At 39.5% G+C, this 14,688-nt stretch overlaps 1 protein-coding gene across 9 annotated transcripts in view; it reads left to right on the forward strand.

Annotated features, from left to right (window-relative positions):
• Window positions 1-14,688, forward strand: part of FAM13C (family with sequence similarity 13 member C) — a 134,539-nt gene that overhangs the window by 56,080 nt on the left and 63,771 nt on the right. For all 9 annotated transcript variants that reach the window (XM_082407452.1, XM_082407454.1, XM_082407451.1 and 6 more), the window contains one exon: window positions 5,752-5,870. In XM_082407452.1, the coding sequence (XP_082263578.1) occupies window positions 5,752-5,870 (119 nt within the window). The remainder of the gene's footprint in view (window positions 1-5,751; window positions 5,871-14,688) is intronic.

Below are 14,688 nucleotides of genomic sequence, written 5' to 3' on the forward strand. Positions count from 1 at the left end.
GGGACTTCCAATGCCTAAGTCAGCCTGCACTTACTGGAAGCACCTGTCCAGGAAACCTAACACACATCAATTACAATCCTCCAACTCATCTTCGGTTAGTTTACCTTACACAAGAAGATAGGCCCTGCTAGCCTTATAAGGAAATCCCCATCCTCTTAGCCAATCATGCTCTGTTTCTGTGTTGCCTCTTCTAATGCTCTATAATACTCACTCTTGCTTAAAATCCCTCAGGAACAGTGTTCTGTTTCTTAATAGGTACTGTATTCCCCAACCCATGGTTTGTTTCCTCTTGAGTAAAGGACATCAAACTAGTTACAAATTGTTTTAGTTTTGTCATTTGACAATAGTAAAGTTGGGATGTTGAAACATAGTGGACAGAACTCCAAATTTGGATTTAGGGGATTGGGATTAGGATCTGGGTTCTCTCGCTCAAGTGGAACAGTATGGTCCTATTTCATGCAATTTTGAATTAAATATTGAATATAAAGTATTAAGTCTCTCAATGCAAACAATTTGAAATAGTGTAATTCTCCCCCTAGATATATCAAGATTTGCATAATTTCAAAGCTGTTTGGGTCTATTGAATTATAAGCTGTGTTTATTTTATTGAAATATTTCCACTTTAGCTAGTGAACAGAAATACCCAATATCTTCTGTTATGGGAATGGTCTTAAAATATATAAATCTCAGTTAGATTTTTCAAGGTCTTCAGGAAGACATCTCTTGTGTAAAAGACAATCTTTCTGTCCTAGGTAAGTCATCTGTCTTGTCTTCTCTTGATTATTCTTATTCTCACTGCAGAAAACTGGGAGAGTAAAATCCACCTCCTAGTTTTAAATGAGGAAATGTAGGTTAAACATGCCTAGTTTAGTGTTGGTACAGATCAGGCACTCAGTGAATGTTATTTGGAAAGTGGACAAGATAGACAATATAATTTGAATGTGTGTTTTCTACTAGAAATTCTTACAACTCTAAGCAGTAAACTAGGTGATATCTCTGTATTACAGGTAAGGAAATAGGATCAGAGGAGATTCTACTTTGGGGGTATGTGTGGATTTTGAACCAATGCCTGCCTTCCTACATGACTTACTTTATTCTTTGTTGAAATAGTGACTAAGGTAGGCAGAAATTATTTTTAAAATGGGACTGATAGGACTGAAGAAATAGTGATCTACGTTCCCTGTTTCTTAAGGGGTCAGAACATTAATAATCAGATGCACATTTTTAAAAAGAAATTTAAATAATCTCTTCCAGGGTTTCCTTTCCCCCAATTATGAAATGAATGTGATAATAACAAATAGTTCTTTTAATCAGGGGTGAAAGTCTTTAAAACTCCCAATTATTCAGAAGGACATTAAGTCACTTTCACAGACATGTGCAGGTTTAAGATAATAGGAACTTTAAGGTGATATAGGATAGGGTATATTTATAACACTTTTCCTGTTTGTTCTAAGAGCTGAAAATATGTGCTCTTCTGAACTATGGAGATATCAGATGCATTAATCATGTAGTAATTAGAGCTCTTGGGAAGAACACGCTCTCATAAATGCAAGACATTTTTATTAACAATGGAGTGATTAGTTATAAAGCCATTTAATTTAAAATTTAAGCCAGCAATCGGAGGAAATAACATTCTAAATAAATTTCAGAATAGAATGGTCATAGATAAACCCTCAAGTGTGAGAAGATTGAAAAAAGTGACTGTTTTGACTCGCCACATCTTGGAAGGAAGATTTAGAAGATGCATATTTCTTTGAGGCCCAAGGGTAATACTCTGGGCACACTAGAGCAGATGGGCAAAAACTGGAATGAGGATGGAAAATTCTTTCTCCTGGGTCATGGATTTGTACCAATTGGAAAACTTGGAAGGGCCTGAAGCAGTGGACATGCCATTGGATTAAAACTAGATTCTCTCAAGTTCTTTAGGAGCCAGCTGAACTCACTAAAATCCCAACAAGGACAAAATATCATATTTCACCATTTCTACTTAGGGACACCTGTTTTTTTCCTTAACTCAGCTAGGGTTTTGAGCCTCTGAACCTGATTAGTAGACAGCTTTTGTCATTGTGTATACTATCCTAGCCTCTGCTCATGGATCAGAATATAACCAAAGTAACATTTGTTTTAGTATGAAATATCTTTCTTCTGAGAAATATCTTTCTTATGAAATATCTCAGATCTTAATCAGTTTGTTTGTTCCTGCATATAAGCAGAAAACCCACAAATCACTTTACTGAGGCTGGGCTTGGGACATGCGGGAGGTGAGGTTGAAGGGTAGAAGAGCATGGTTGGGAGCAGGAAAAGATGTAGGTTGACTCCTCTTACAGATGCCCCATCCAGACTATGCCTGACCAGGTGGCAGGAAGACAAACCTGGAGAAGTACTTGGCCTCTACTTCCCTTGTTCCCTTGGTCAGTTTGGACCTGCCCATTTGACAAACACGTTAACACAGAAGTAGGCAAGTTAGTGTCTGCCCTCTCACACTTTAGTTTTTGTTAGAAACAGATTTTAAAGTTCTTCGGGACAGGGATGTCTTATTCACTTTTATATAACCCTCCTAACTGTCAACATCCTTGATATGTAGTAGGTGATTGCTTTTTTTATTGAAGTACAGTTGACATTTAATGTTGTATTCGTTTCAGGTGTACAACATAGTGGTTCAACATTTGTATGTATAACACATTGATCACCATGATATGTCTAGTAACCATCTGTCACTGTACAAAGTTGCTACAATATTGTTGAATATATTCCCTATGTTGTACATAACTTACCTGTGACTTATTTTATAACTGGAAGTTTATACCTCTTGAATCCCCTTCACCTATATTGCACGATCTCCCACCCACCTTTCTTCTGGTGATCGTCAGTGCTGTTCTCTGTATCCACGTGTCTGTTTCTGTTTTATTTTGCTTGTTCATTTGTTTTGTTGTTTAGATTCCATATGTAAGTGAAATCATACAGTATTTGTCCTTCTCTGTCTGACTTATTTCACTTAGCGTAATGCCCTCTAGGTCCATCCATGTTGCTGCAAATGACAAGATTTCATTCTTTTCTTGTGACTGGGTAATATTCAGTGTGTGTGTGTGTGTGTGTTTATACCATCCTTTTTATCCCTTCTTCTATCGATGGACACTTAGATTGCTTTCATATCTTGGCTATTGTAAATAATGCTGCAATGAGCATAGGGGTGCATATATCTTTTCAAATTACTATTTTCATTTTCTTTGGATAAGTACCCAGAAGTGGAATCACTGGGTCATAAGGTAGTTCTAGTTTTAATCTTTTGAGAAAACTCCATACTGTTTTCCATAGTGGCTGAACCAATTTACATTCCCACCAGAAGTGCATGAGGGTCCCCTTCTCTCTACATCCTCACCAACATTTATTGTTGGCTATTATCAAAAAGACATTCTGACAGGTGTGAGATGATATCTCACTGTGGTTTTGATTTGCATTTCCCTGATGATTAGTGATGTTGAGCATCTTTTCCTGTGTCTGTTGGCCGTCTGTATGTCTTCCTTGGAAAAATGTCTATTCAGGTCCTCTGCCCATTTCTTAATCAGATTTCTTTTTGTTATTGAGTTGTGTGAGTTCTTTGTATATTTTGGATATTAGCCCCTTATTGGATACATGATTTGCAAATATCTTTTCCCATTCAGTAGGCTGCCTTTTCATTTTGTTGATCATTTTCTTTGCTGTACAAAGGCTTTTTAGTTTGACATATTGCCATTTATTTATTTTTGCTTTTGTTTGTAAAATCCATGGGAATCCAGCAGTGTGTGGCCTGTAACCCTTCTCAACCTCCATGGGTTCAAAGGATTAGATAAAACACTGTCTTTGGGGGAAAAAAAAACTACTCTTTCTTAAAAGGGTTAAGTTTTAAAGGAATGGAAATTTCTGGAAATTTCTGGTTTAAATTGTTTAGAAATGAGAAGGGCCATTTCTTTAGGTCTACAAGTAGGGTGGCTTCTAAATACGATGTTTGAAATAATATTATTAGTATAGAAACCTGAAACAAGCATCCCACCACAAAAATAGGTTTGCTTTTGCTGAACTCACTTGGGTTAAGTCTCCAAGGATTTCCTTAACACCAGTTTCAGAATACTGAGCTTTGAAGGAATTTTTGTAAAAGGACTGTTAACATCATCAATAGCTCCCATCCACTGTGTGCCTCCAGTTGGTAAGTAGTAAAAGAGCATCTTGTTCAACAACCTTGTGAGCTTGGAGTATTATCTCCATTTTACAGACAAGGAAACTGAGGTCCAGATAATGGATGTGATTTGCCTAAGGTCACATACCTAGCATACTTGCAAGCAGAGCTGTCTCACTTGAAAACCATTGTTTGGGGAAACTTGGCCAGTATTTGAATAGCTGTAGAATTTTTCACAAGCAACTACTATGTCTAGGGAACTGTCGGATACTAATGGAACCCTTTCATGTGGTGTGTCTTCTTGCCTGAAGCTGGAGGCTTAGAAAAATTAAAGAAAGGATCTTGGTAGTTCTAATTCATTCCTTTTCCTCAACTCTGCTCCCACTTTCCATTTTACCCCTCTAATAGGAAGGCATTCCTATGATTTTGCTCTAGAAGCTTGTGATGGCTACTTGGCAAATAGCCCCACCAAATTATTCTAGTACAATATTTTAGAAAAATGATTTCTGACATATTGAGACACCTGACATATTGGCACTTGTACTGACTTCAGCCCATACCCCTAAGAGGGGAGCTTCGTCTGTATTGTCACCACAGTGTACTGCACCGTCAGACCCAAGTTCACTGCATCACATGAATATTTTGACTGCATGACAGTAGCCATCTGGATTTTCTGAGTTTCTCACTGATTTTGGTTTTAGTATTTCATTTATCAGGTAAAGAGGGGCTGTTTTATCCTATGGAAAATTTGTCAGAGGTTTGGCATTGTTCAAATACTGTAGTGGTTCAACTGCTGAACATATAAAAATCTTTCATTTTGGGTTTGTGTGTCCTTGTATTGAATACAGATTCATTTTAGCTTTGGTGTGTTTATGATACTCTCTAGAATTAGCTTCTGGAGTTTTTGTAAATTAATGAGTGGAGTTTATCATGGGATAATGGGACCAACATAGTGATTTCGTTGGATTCAGTGTAGCCAATGACAGGTGTAGGGGTGTGTGTGCGCGTGTGTTTGGGGGGGGAGGGGAGGGGAGGGGAGAGTACCAAGCATACTTGGGATTTGGATTTTATAAAAATGACTTGTTCCTTGGTTTTCAGATTAACTTAAAGTTCTTTCTTATTATAGGAATAATGTATGATTATTGTATAGATGAGTACCCAAAAGAAAAAAGAAATGACATCTTAAGTGTTAGTCCCTGTTAAGATTTTGGTTTACTTGATGCCAATTTGTGTGTGTGTGTGTCTGTGTGTACATTCATACATGTTTGTGCAAAAATGAGCTTATGCTATAAATATTCTAGAAATTGTATTTGCAAATCTATTCATTAAATACTCTTCTCTCATATTTTTAATATAAAAAATAAATTGTAAATTTTAGGTTATTATTATTTTTTCTTTATTCTGAAATCTTGCAGCAACTGACTGTTAGAAAGAGGCTTTTTACGTTTCGGATCACTCATGGGCCCCCTTCCCCACAGCCCTCGGTAGCGTATGTTTTGTACGGCTGCTGCCCTGCCCTGTGGCCCACACCCCGCCGGAGAACACTGTGGAACTGCTGGCTGCGGACAGTTCATCTACTTTTCCTATTTTTCTTGCAGGAGACAGAGCATGTGGTACCCAGCCAGTCAGAGTGTCGGGGGAGAACAGGAACGCCAGCTCAGGACAGTCCACAGAACCACACCTTCAGGTGCCAAGAAACCGTGCGAGCTCAACGAAGGTGGGTCCCTTGTTGTCAGAAGTTGCACTGGGCCTTGGGGTCCTTTCCCAGAAACGCTAACACCTGTGCTTGCTACCCCTGCACAAGAGGCAAGGCTTTCTGACTTTTGCTGGCATCCCTTGAAGGTCAGAGAAGCTCCTAAAAGGGGCCTAGAAGGAGAATCATTGAGTCTAAGGGAAATGCAAGTAACCTACTTTCTCTGCCTTCAGTTTGAAGATAATCAGCCTTAAGGCTCAGAGAGGAGCGGAGACTGTCCTGCCCTGAGAGAGAGAAATGCTGATTCCATTTTGTCCTCTTTCATTCCACGCTAGAGAGGAGTGGGTTTTCTTCTGTGATGATGGTAATTGGCGATGACAGTGTAGAAGTCAGGCCAATTGCTTTTCACATATTCTGTCATTTAGCCTTCACCCCTTCCCCGAAAAGTGGGTACCTCTAGCCCCATTTTATGGAGAAGGAGCCTGAGGCTGAGACGTCAAGGCACTTGACTGATATTGTACAAGTGAAAAAGGCTGAGCCAGAATTTGAGCCTACAGATGTCTGATTACAGCATAGCAGCCGTGGCTCTTGTGCTGATCCAGGTGGTGTCTCTAAGCCCTGAGGTGGCCCTGGGGCTGACCCCTCTGGTCTCCCAGACCTGCTAGAGATGGCCCTGGGTCAGGGCAAGAATGTGGGTGGGAGGCTGTCCGAAGCAAGGTTGGCATGGCATTCGGATGGGAGCCTGGCCTTGCAGCTGTCTATGGAAAGTCTCTTCTGGAAATAAACAGAAGAAAGAATTCAACTGCTAGTTGTGTCAGCTGTCTTTGTAGGATCTTGTGTACAGTGTAATCATAGCTCTCACTCAGTGGGAAGGGAGGGCTGTGCTTCTGGGCATGACTTTTCGCAATTTTTTCTAAGGCAGCAGAGTCTAAATGAATCAACAACGACAGACAAGATTGGCTGTGCTATGAAATTGTGCTTTTTAAAAAATTTTTATCAGAGTATAGTTGATTTAAAATGTTGTGTTAGTTTCTGCTGTACAGCAAAGTGAACCAGTTATACATATACATATATCCACTCCTTTTTAGCTTCTTTTCCCATATACATTACAGAGTATTGAGAAGAGTTCCCTGTGCTATACAGTAGGTCCTTATTAGTTATCTATTTTATATATAGTGAAGTTGTGCTTTAAAATATTCAACGTACTGATTTTAGAATCAGAGAGCCCCAAAGGGTTGATGGAGACCCCAAAATAAGGTGATCCATTATCCAGTTGGATTCTTCGACACCTTTTCTCACCTCCTCACTGGTTGCCATCTCTTGTCTGTTTATTCTTACTTGACCTCAGATCGGGTAAGACTCAGCCCTGTCATTTCTCTGCTAATCGGGACACTCACCTTCCTATTGGAGGCCTTACTATAACAAAGCTGTTTTAGGTTGACTAGAATCAATTTAGGCAGTGACTCTGTCTCCCTCCAACAGACTGGTGACTGCATCTGTCAGCAAGAATAAGGCCAACTATATTCCCATGCATATTTCAAAATCATAAAAAAGGCAGAAAAAAACACACACAAAAAACAAGACGAAATCCTTCATGCTTGCGTATGAAATGCATGGTGTCCTTTGGGCTGGATATTCCACAGAGGCTGATAGGGGCAAATGACATTAGCAATCTACCTTCTCAAAGACGCTCGATGTTTGGTAAACTTAAAACCACTCTATTTCCCATCTGCAGTGGAGAAGGTAAATGGTAATATTACTGTTATCAGAGGGCAAGTCAGAAATTTAATAGGATTCTGCGCTGGGGATCATTCACATATGACTAGGGAGAGCTAAGTGTATTGAATTAGAAAAGTCCTCATGAGGAAACATACAGAGCAGCAACTCTTACACTTGGGGGTGGGGAGTTATAGTTCATTCGGATTCTCAGATCTGTGGCACTTTTCCTCAGAAAAAAAGAGATGCACATACACACAAAAGCTTGTGTAACATTTTAGGCGGTTGCTAGAGCTCTTCTGCATGTCAGGAGAAGGAACCGAATGCATGGTCACTGGGCAGCCTTCCTCACTGAGTCAGGCTTGTCTCCTCCAAAACAGATCTGGCCTTCTCCCTCTACGCTTTAGCAAACCTCCATAGGACCCCAAATACCTTGTTGTTCTTTTCTTCTTTTTCCTTTCTCGCCTCCATGTTCTACTTTGACAGGATCTAGCTTTCTGAGCTAGCAGCATTCCACAATTGCCTGTGCACCAGAGCTGACAGTCACAGCGTCTGGTGTTAAGTTGCAGCTCAGGAGTTGTGAGGCCAGTTACGTCTGGTATATTAGGTTGAGTACTTAGATCAGGATGGTAACCTTTAAACTACAGGGTTTTTTTTTGTCACAGCCATGGTGGCGTCACCTAGGATCACTCTAATGGAACTTAAAAAGAAAACTCTAAATATTACAGGGTTTGTGAAATTTGATGAACCGGTGAAATGAGAGCTGAGGCTAAAAACAACTTTGAGTCAGGTAGCTCACATCCCTGATAACATTGCTCTTCCATCTTAAAACCAGCAAACGGCCAGGTGCAGGCATATCGTGTCCAGTAAGATCTCAGTGGAGACGTGAGGACTGTAATAGAGCACTCCAGACCTAAGTCTGGCTCAAAGTGAGGGAAGAAGCCAGGCTAAATCTCAGCAGGTGTAAAATGCCACCTTCTTGGGGAGGGGGGCTGGGGAAGAGCACGATCTTATCATATGAAGACTTTGAGAAAGGAAGGAAAGGTCTTTCTGCAGCAGGGAGCTGTCACGGGGTCACATGTGGTTTGGGTGAGACTCAGAAGGGTAGCTAGTGTTCAGAGAATGAATCCCTCCTTGTAGAAGTGAGGTTTTGGAGCCGCTTGTGTCGTGGGGTGGCACTGATCTTCTCACGCGTGCCAAAGAGAAATAGTTTCATACCTTCAGCTCAGAGGGCATGTTGTTGAGCTCTTCCTAGCGCAAGGGACGTTTATCTGTGTGTCTAAATGCGCTTTAGGGAGGTCTGTGAATGTTTTTGCCAAAGTTTGAGTCTCTGTATACTATATTGGTTTTCTGTTGCTACTGTAACAAATGACCACAAACCTGTGACTTAAAACAACACAAATGTATAATCTTATACTTCTGTAGGATAGATGACCCACATGGGTCTCGCTGGGGTAAAATAAAGGTGTCAGCAGGCCTGCATTCCCTTCTGGAGGTTCGAGGGGAGAATGGATATATTTCCTTGCCTTTTCCAGTTTCCAGGTGCTGCGTACATTGCTTGGCTTATGGTCTTTTCCTCCATTTTCAAAGCTAGCAACGTTGCATCTCTCTTCGCATTCTTCCGTATGTTTCCTTCTGATCATATTACTGAGTCCAAGCTCCTGCTGCTTGTCTCATGAGAGGCCATTAAATCGAGAATGAGGTGTTGGGGCAAGGAAGAGTGACTTTATTCGGAAAGCCAGTAGACTGAGAAGAAGGTGGACTCGTGTCCCAAAGAACCATCTTCCCTGAGTTAGAATTCAGGCTGCTTTTGTACTAAAAGGGGAGAGGATGTGGCTGGTTGGTGCATGCTTCTTGGTGCCGGAATCCTTTGCTCTTGCAGCTGCCGACGTAGGTCTGATCACAGTGTTCCCATAAACCTCCAACAAGACAAAGGTTAGTCTCTGTTCTGCAACTTTTAATCTCTGTATGAATGGAAAAGTGTTAAACCTTTAAAGGTCAGAGCCTTGAGAATGGGCTACCATAAATATTTCAGGCTATGGGCAACATTTTTTTTTTTTTACAAAGGTACAGAGCCAACATGACTAAGCACAGCCAATAGACAACAAGGGTTAGAGCTAAAGGAACAGATTCAATATGGGGTCAGGTTTGTTCTTTTCTTACAACCAAGGGCAGGAAACATGTTCTGATTTTAAGGATTCAGGTGATTAGGTTGGGTCCACTCAGCCCACTATAATCTCTCCATCTCAAGGTCCTTAGCTTACTCATATCAGCAGAATCCCTTTTGTCATGTAAGGTAACAAGGGGAGGGGGATAAGGAATAAGCACCTAGACATCTTCGTGGGCCACATTATTCTGCCTACTACATATGTTTATTTTTCCAGGGAAAAATCTCTAAAGCATTTATCAGAATTTCCTATGCTACCCATGATCCCCCAAAAGATTTAGACTCACTGTCTTAATCTCTTCCTACCTCCAAGTTTGCTTGTTCTTCTGAATTCCCTCAACAGAGCCAACCTCAGATATTGATGTAGCCCACTCTGTCCTCTTTCTTTGCACCCTTCCTTCTATTTACCAGCTCCCCTCATCTTTCTATTATATTCCTGGCAGTATAGCGCCCCACATCAGAGATCTCAAACTCAGTGTCCTGCACGTTTATCTAGTGTGGAGGTACATTTGACTTGTAGACTGTTGTAAAAATATTTTGATTCAGTGTTTACATATCAGAGTCTTTATGGCTTTTTTACATTGTTTTGGAAAATCTGAAAATGGGATAACCCAGGATGTACATTCCTACAAGGCAGCAGATAGCTGGAGTTGAGGGGCAGCTCTCCATTTTTTCACAGTTCCGACCCAGATCTCTTTATTAATTTATTATGCTTTTGCCTGGCTCCTATAGGCATTTGATTTAAAATGCCTGCTTCCATCCTTTTCTTCCTAGCAACTGCTCACCCTTAGGACTCTAGCAGCCTGGAGCTAAGCCCTAATAAGGTGAAGGCTGATAATACCTTAATGCCTCCTTCTCCAAGATGATGTGTTTACATTTTTTTTTTTAAACAGCTTTATTGGAGTATAATTGCTTTACAGTGGTGTGTTAGTTTCTGCTGTATAACAAAGTGAATCAGCTATACATATACATATATCCGGATGTGTTTACACTTTAACTTGGATTTTCAGTGCATCTGAGTGGTGAGGCTGCATGTTAGCCTTCTCTGGCATGCTCTTACGTACCTGGAGCTTTTCAAAACACGTAAAAGTATAGAACTGCATTTAGTCATGCAGCCTTAGTAATCATTTAATACAATCCTCTCATTTTCTAGTTTGACCTCCAGTGAGGCTGTGATTCGGTTAAGCCCTCACTTCCCTTGTAATAGAACCAAGATAAGCACCATCAATCTGTTTAGAGCAGTCAGTTGATGAATGTGCATCAGTTTGATTGATTTTTATGGCTAAAGCCAGCGCCAATTCTGTAAACGCTCAGATATGACAAAGGGGAATTTATGAATGTAAGAGAATACAATGAAGTTGGGGATTTCTTACCCAGCTAAGTAAATTTACTTTTGAGAGTGATTAACTCCCTTGTGTTTAAAATATTGTATTAAAATTTATGACAGCATTAAGCCTTTTAATGTCGTTAAAGACCTCGCCTGTATAAACAAGGAGCTATCCTGTAGCAATGTGTTGCTACTAATTAAGTTGGTGGTTACATTTGTGAATTGGAGTTCATTAGCCTCTTCATCGGGAAGTCCCCAGTTAGGGGGGGTTGAAGGTTGGGGTATTAGCAAGGATAATGGCCTTTTATGGCTTTGACTATTTTTGTAACATTCCAGATGAAAGAAAAAGCTTTGTTGCTTTATGGAAAGAGGGAGTTTTGTTGCCAGCAACTTTTCCATGGGGGATAAATCCTTTCATCTTTTGTTTTTGAGATAGACAACTTGTGTTTGTTTTAATAGCTACTTGTTTCTTGTTCAAATGTTTTTTGAGAAGTAGGCAGAGTCTAAATGGGCTCTGCTAAAAAGAGAAAGAATGAGTAAGGGAATGAGCACCCAGAGAGTTTTAATAATAAAGAGCTTAAGATCTGCCTTCTTGGACTGTAGCAGAGCAGTGGCTCTGCGTGCTGTCAGCGTGTTCTTCTTGTTAGTGTGCTTTTAGGATTTCTTTTTCTTTTTTTAAATGGGGGGTAGGGGTATAGTAAAGATAAAAACATTAGTTTGTCTTGACAATATTTTGAGAGTCCCTGGTATGCAGTTGGGTAATGAGTGGGTTCTAAAAATAGCTTTCTTTGCTTATACTGCATAGGAAGGCAGCCATGTAGTGAGGGCTCTTCTCATCTCCCCATCCTGCCTTCACCCCCATGGGTGCAGAAGCAAGCTGGTGGAATGGAAAAAACATTCAAATTAAGAAATGCAGGGTCTTAAATACCATATGATATCACGTATATGTGGAATCTAAAATATGACACAAATGAACCTATCTACGAGACAGAAACAGACTCACAGACATAGAGAACAGACTTGTGGTTGCCAAGGGGGAGGTTGGTGGGGGGGAGGAATGGACAGGGAGTTTGGGATTAGCAGATGCAAACTATTATATATAAGATGGATAAACAACAAGGTCCTGCTGTATAGCACAGGGAACGATATTCAATATCCTGTGATAAACCATAATGGAAAAGAATATGAAAAAGAATGTATATATATAAGTATAACTGAGTCATTTTGCTGTACAGCAGAAATTAACACAACATTGTAAATCAACTGTACTTCAATAAAATAAATTTAAAAAAAAAGAAATGCAGGGTCTTATCTCATGTCTATCAGGTGACCTTGGTCACATCCCTGAAATCCCTAAGTCCCCTCCCCAGACACAAGTTTGGGTCAGATGATTTCTAAATTCCCCTCTGGCTCTAACCCTGAAAATGCTCAACACTCTGGATGTTTAAAGGATTAGACACAGGAAGACTGTAGCTTAATAATACAAGCTCTTGCAGTCACAGATAAAAATAATTCATCCTCCCTGCTGTAGAGCACAAAAAAATCCCACACCAAATCCTTAAACTGTTGATTGAAAAAGAGCCCACACTTGATTATTCTGGGAACGAAGCCCTCTTTTCCTTCTTCTTTTCTTTTTCTTTTTTTCTGAAGGAGTCTGCCCTTGATCACTTGATAAAATGTTAGCTCGTTCGCTGGACAGTGTTTCGCATAAAGATAAAAGGGAAACTCATTCTTTCATTAAAAAAATAATAATAATAAAATAAGTGAAACATGGTTTTATTGGAAAATACAGTAAATTCCAAGGAAATAAAAATTTCTTGTAATCGTACCACTCATATATAACCTCTGTTACCACTGTAGTATATGTTTTATGTTGTTGCTATTGTTTTAATGTGGGCATAAAGAAGAATGGTGTGTGAAAGGGACTTCCTGATTCATTAGGGTTTGAATCTGTTAGAAGTACTGTTTATTTAAAGCAGGCCCCAGAGTATAAAGCTAGACTAGAACGCATTCTGATGATACAGTCTTTATGCAGAAGCTAATAGAGTAATGGTTTAATTATCACAAGGCTGCTGAGTTCATCTATAACTAAGGTGAACAAATTTGATTTTCTATAACAAATACTTTAACATACAATTTTCTATAAGAAACTTGTTTTACAAACTTTGGTGTCATTATAGCCCTGTGCTAGAAATGATATTTCTAGGAGATTGAACAAAAAACTTTGTCCTTAACATCTCAATATCTTGGAAAGCTTCTTGGCCTAACTTGGAATAGATTTAAGAGAGAAATGTCAATAATGATTATAGGAGACAGTGTGTGTTTAAACTTAAATCTAATTTAGAACTTTGACTAGCTGTTTAAGTGTGCGGTGTTCCTGAGGCCATAGGCTGTTCTTCAGCTTACTCTTCATCTTCCCAATGAGGCAATGGTTCTGTGATGTATTATGACACACACACACACACACACACACACACGTCCTATATAATGACACACACAGCTCCCACCACACCCCTCTATTTTTTTCCTTTATCAGTGCTAGATAAAACATTTTTGATGTAATTTATACATATGTATATATATGAAATATATATATATCAATTTTCTTCATATATGTGAAATCTTAGAGACATATTTCTGTGTAACTTGTTTGTCCCACTTAATACTGTATTTTTCAACATCATAAAATATTCTAAAATATTCATGGCTGGAAATATTCTGTTCTATGGATATACCATCATTGATTTAACTAATTCCAAATTATTTGATATTTTGGTTAGTTCTAGGATTTATATCTGTAGATATTTCTGTAGTAACAATTGTTGAAAAATATTTTTATGTACATCCATTGTAGTTTCCTTGGTTTGTACTTAAGGGTAATAGCTGTCTAGGTGTAGGATTTGAAATGGGTAACCCAGCTGAGACTTAGAATGTAAATTTTTCAATTATCTGATCATGGAAGGAGATAGGAACATAATGGATAATTGATACCTCTGAGAGAACTAGATAGAAAGTCACGTGGCTGGATTCCTATATATGGTGGAATCACAGGATAGTGGCTCTGGGTGAAACACTTGAGACAGTTCAATCCAATCCCCTTCTCCACACTTGGATACTCTAGATACTTCTATTTCATCCACTAGCCATCATCATTTTCTTTTTTCTTTCTTTTTTTTTTTTTTTCATCATCATTTTCTAGTTCAGATTGTGCTGAGAGCAAGTGCCCGTGACTCTCACATTCCCAGAGGACATTTGGAAGTTCTGCGGGGGTGGAACAATTCTTTGTTGTGTGGGGCTTCCCCACGCATGTCAGGGGCACCCCAACCTCTGTGCCCATCACAAATAACCCTCAGTTGCCTAAATGCTCCCTAGAGGGCATACCACCACCCGCTTAAGAAATGCCAACCTGTTACTGAGCTGCATGAGCTGCTTGTAAATCTTGGAGATGAATCCTTTGTCAGTTGCTTCATTTGCAAATATTTTCTCCCATTCCGATGGTTGTCTTTTGGTCTTGTTTATGGTTTCCTTTGCTGTGCAAAAGCTTTTAAGTTTCATTAGGTCCCATTTGTTTATTTGTGTTCTTATTTCCATTTCTCTGGGAGCTGGGTCAAAAAGAATCTTGCTGTGACGTA

Source organism: Balaenoptera borealis (genome assembly GCF_965194805.1).
Source record: "Balaenoptera borealis genome assembly, chromosome: 10".
Classification (NCBI taxonomy): domain Eukaryota; kingdom Metazoa; phylum Chordata; class Mammalia; order Artiodactyla; family Balaenopteridae; genus Balaenoptera; species Balaenoptera borealis.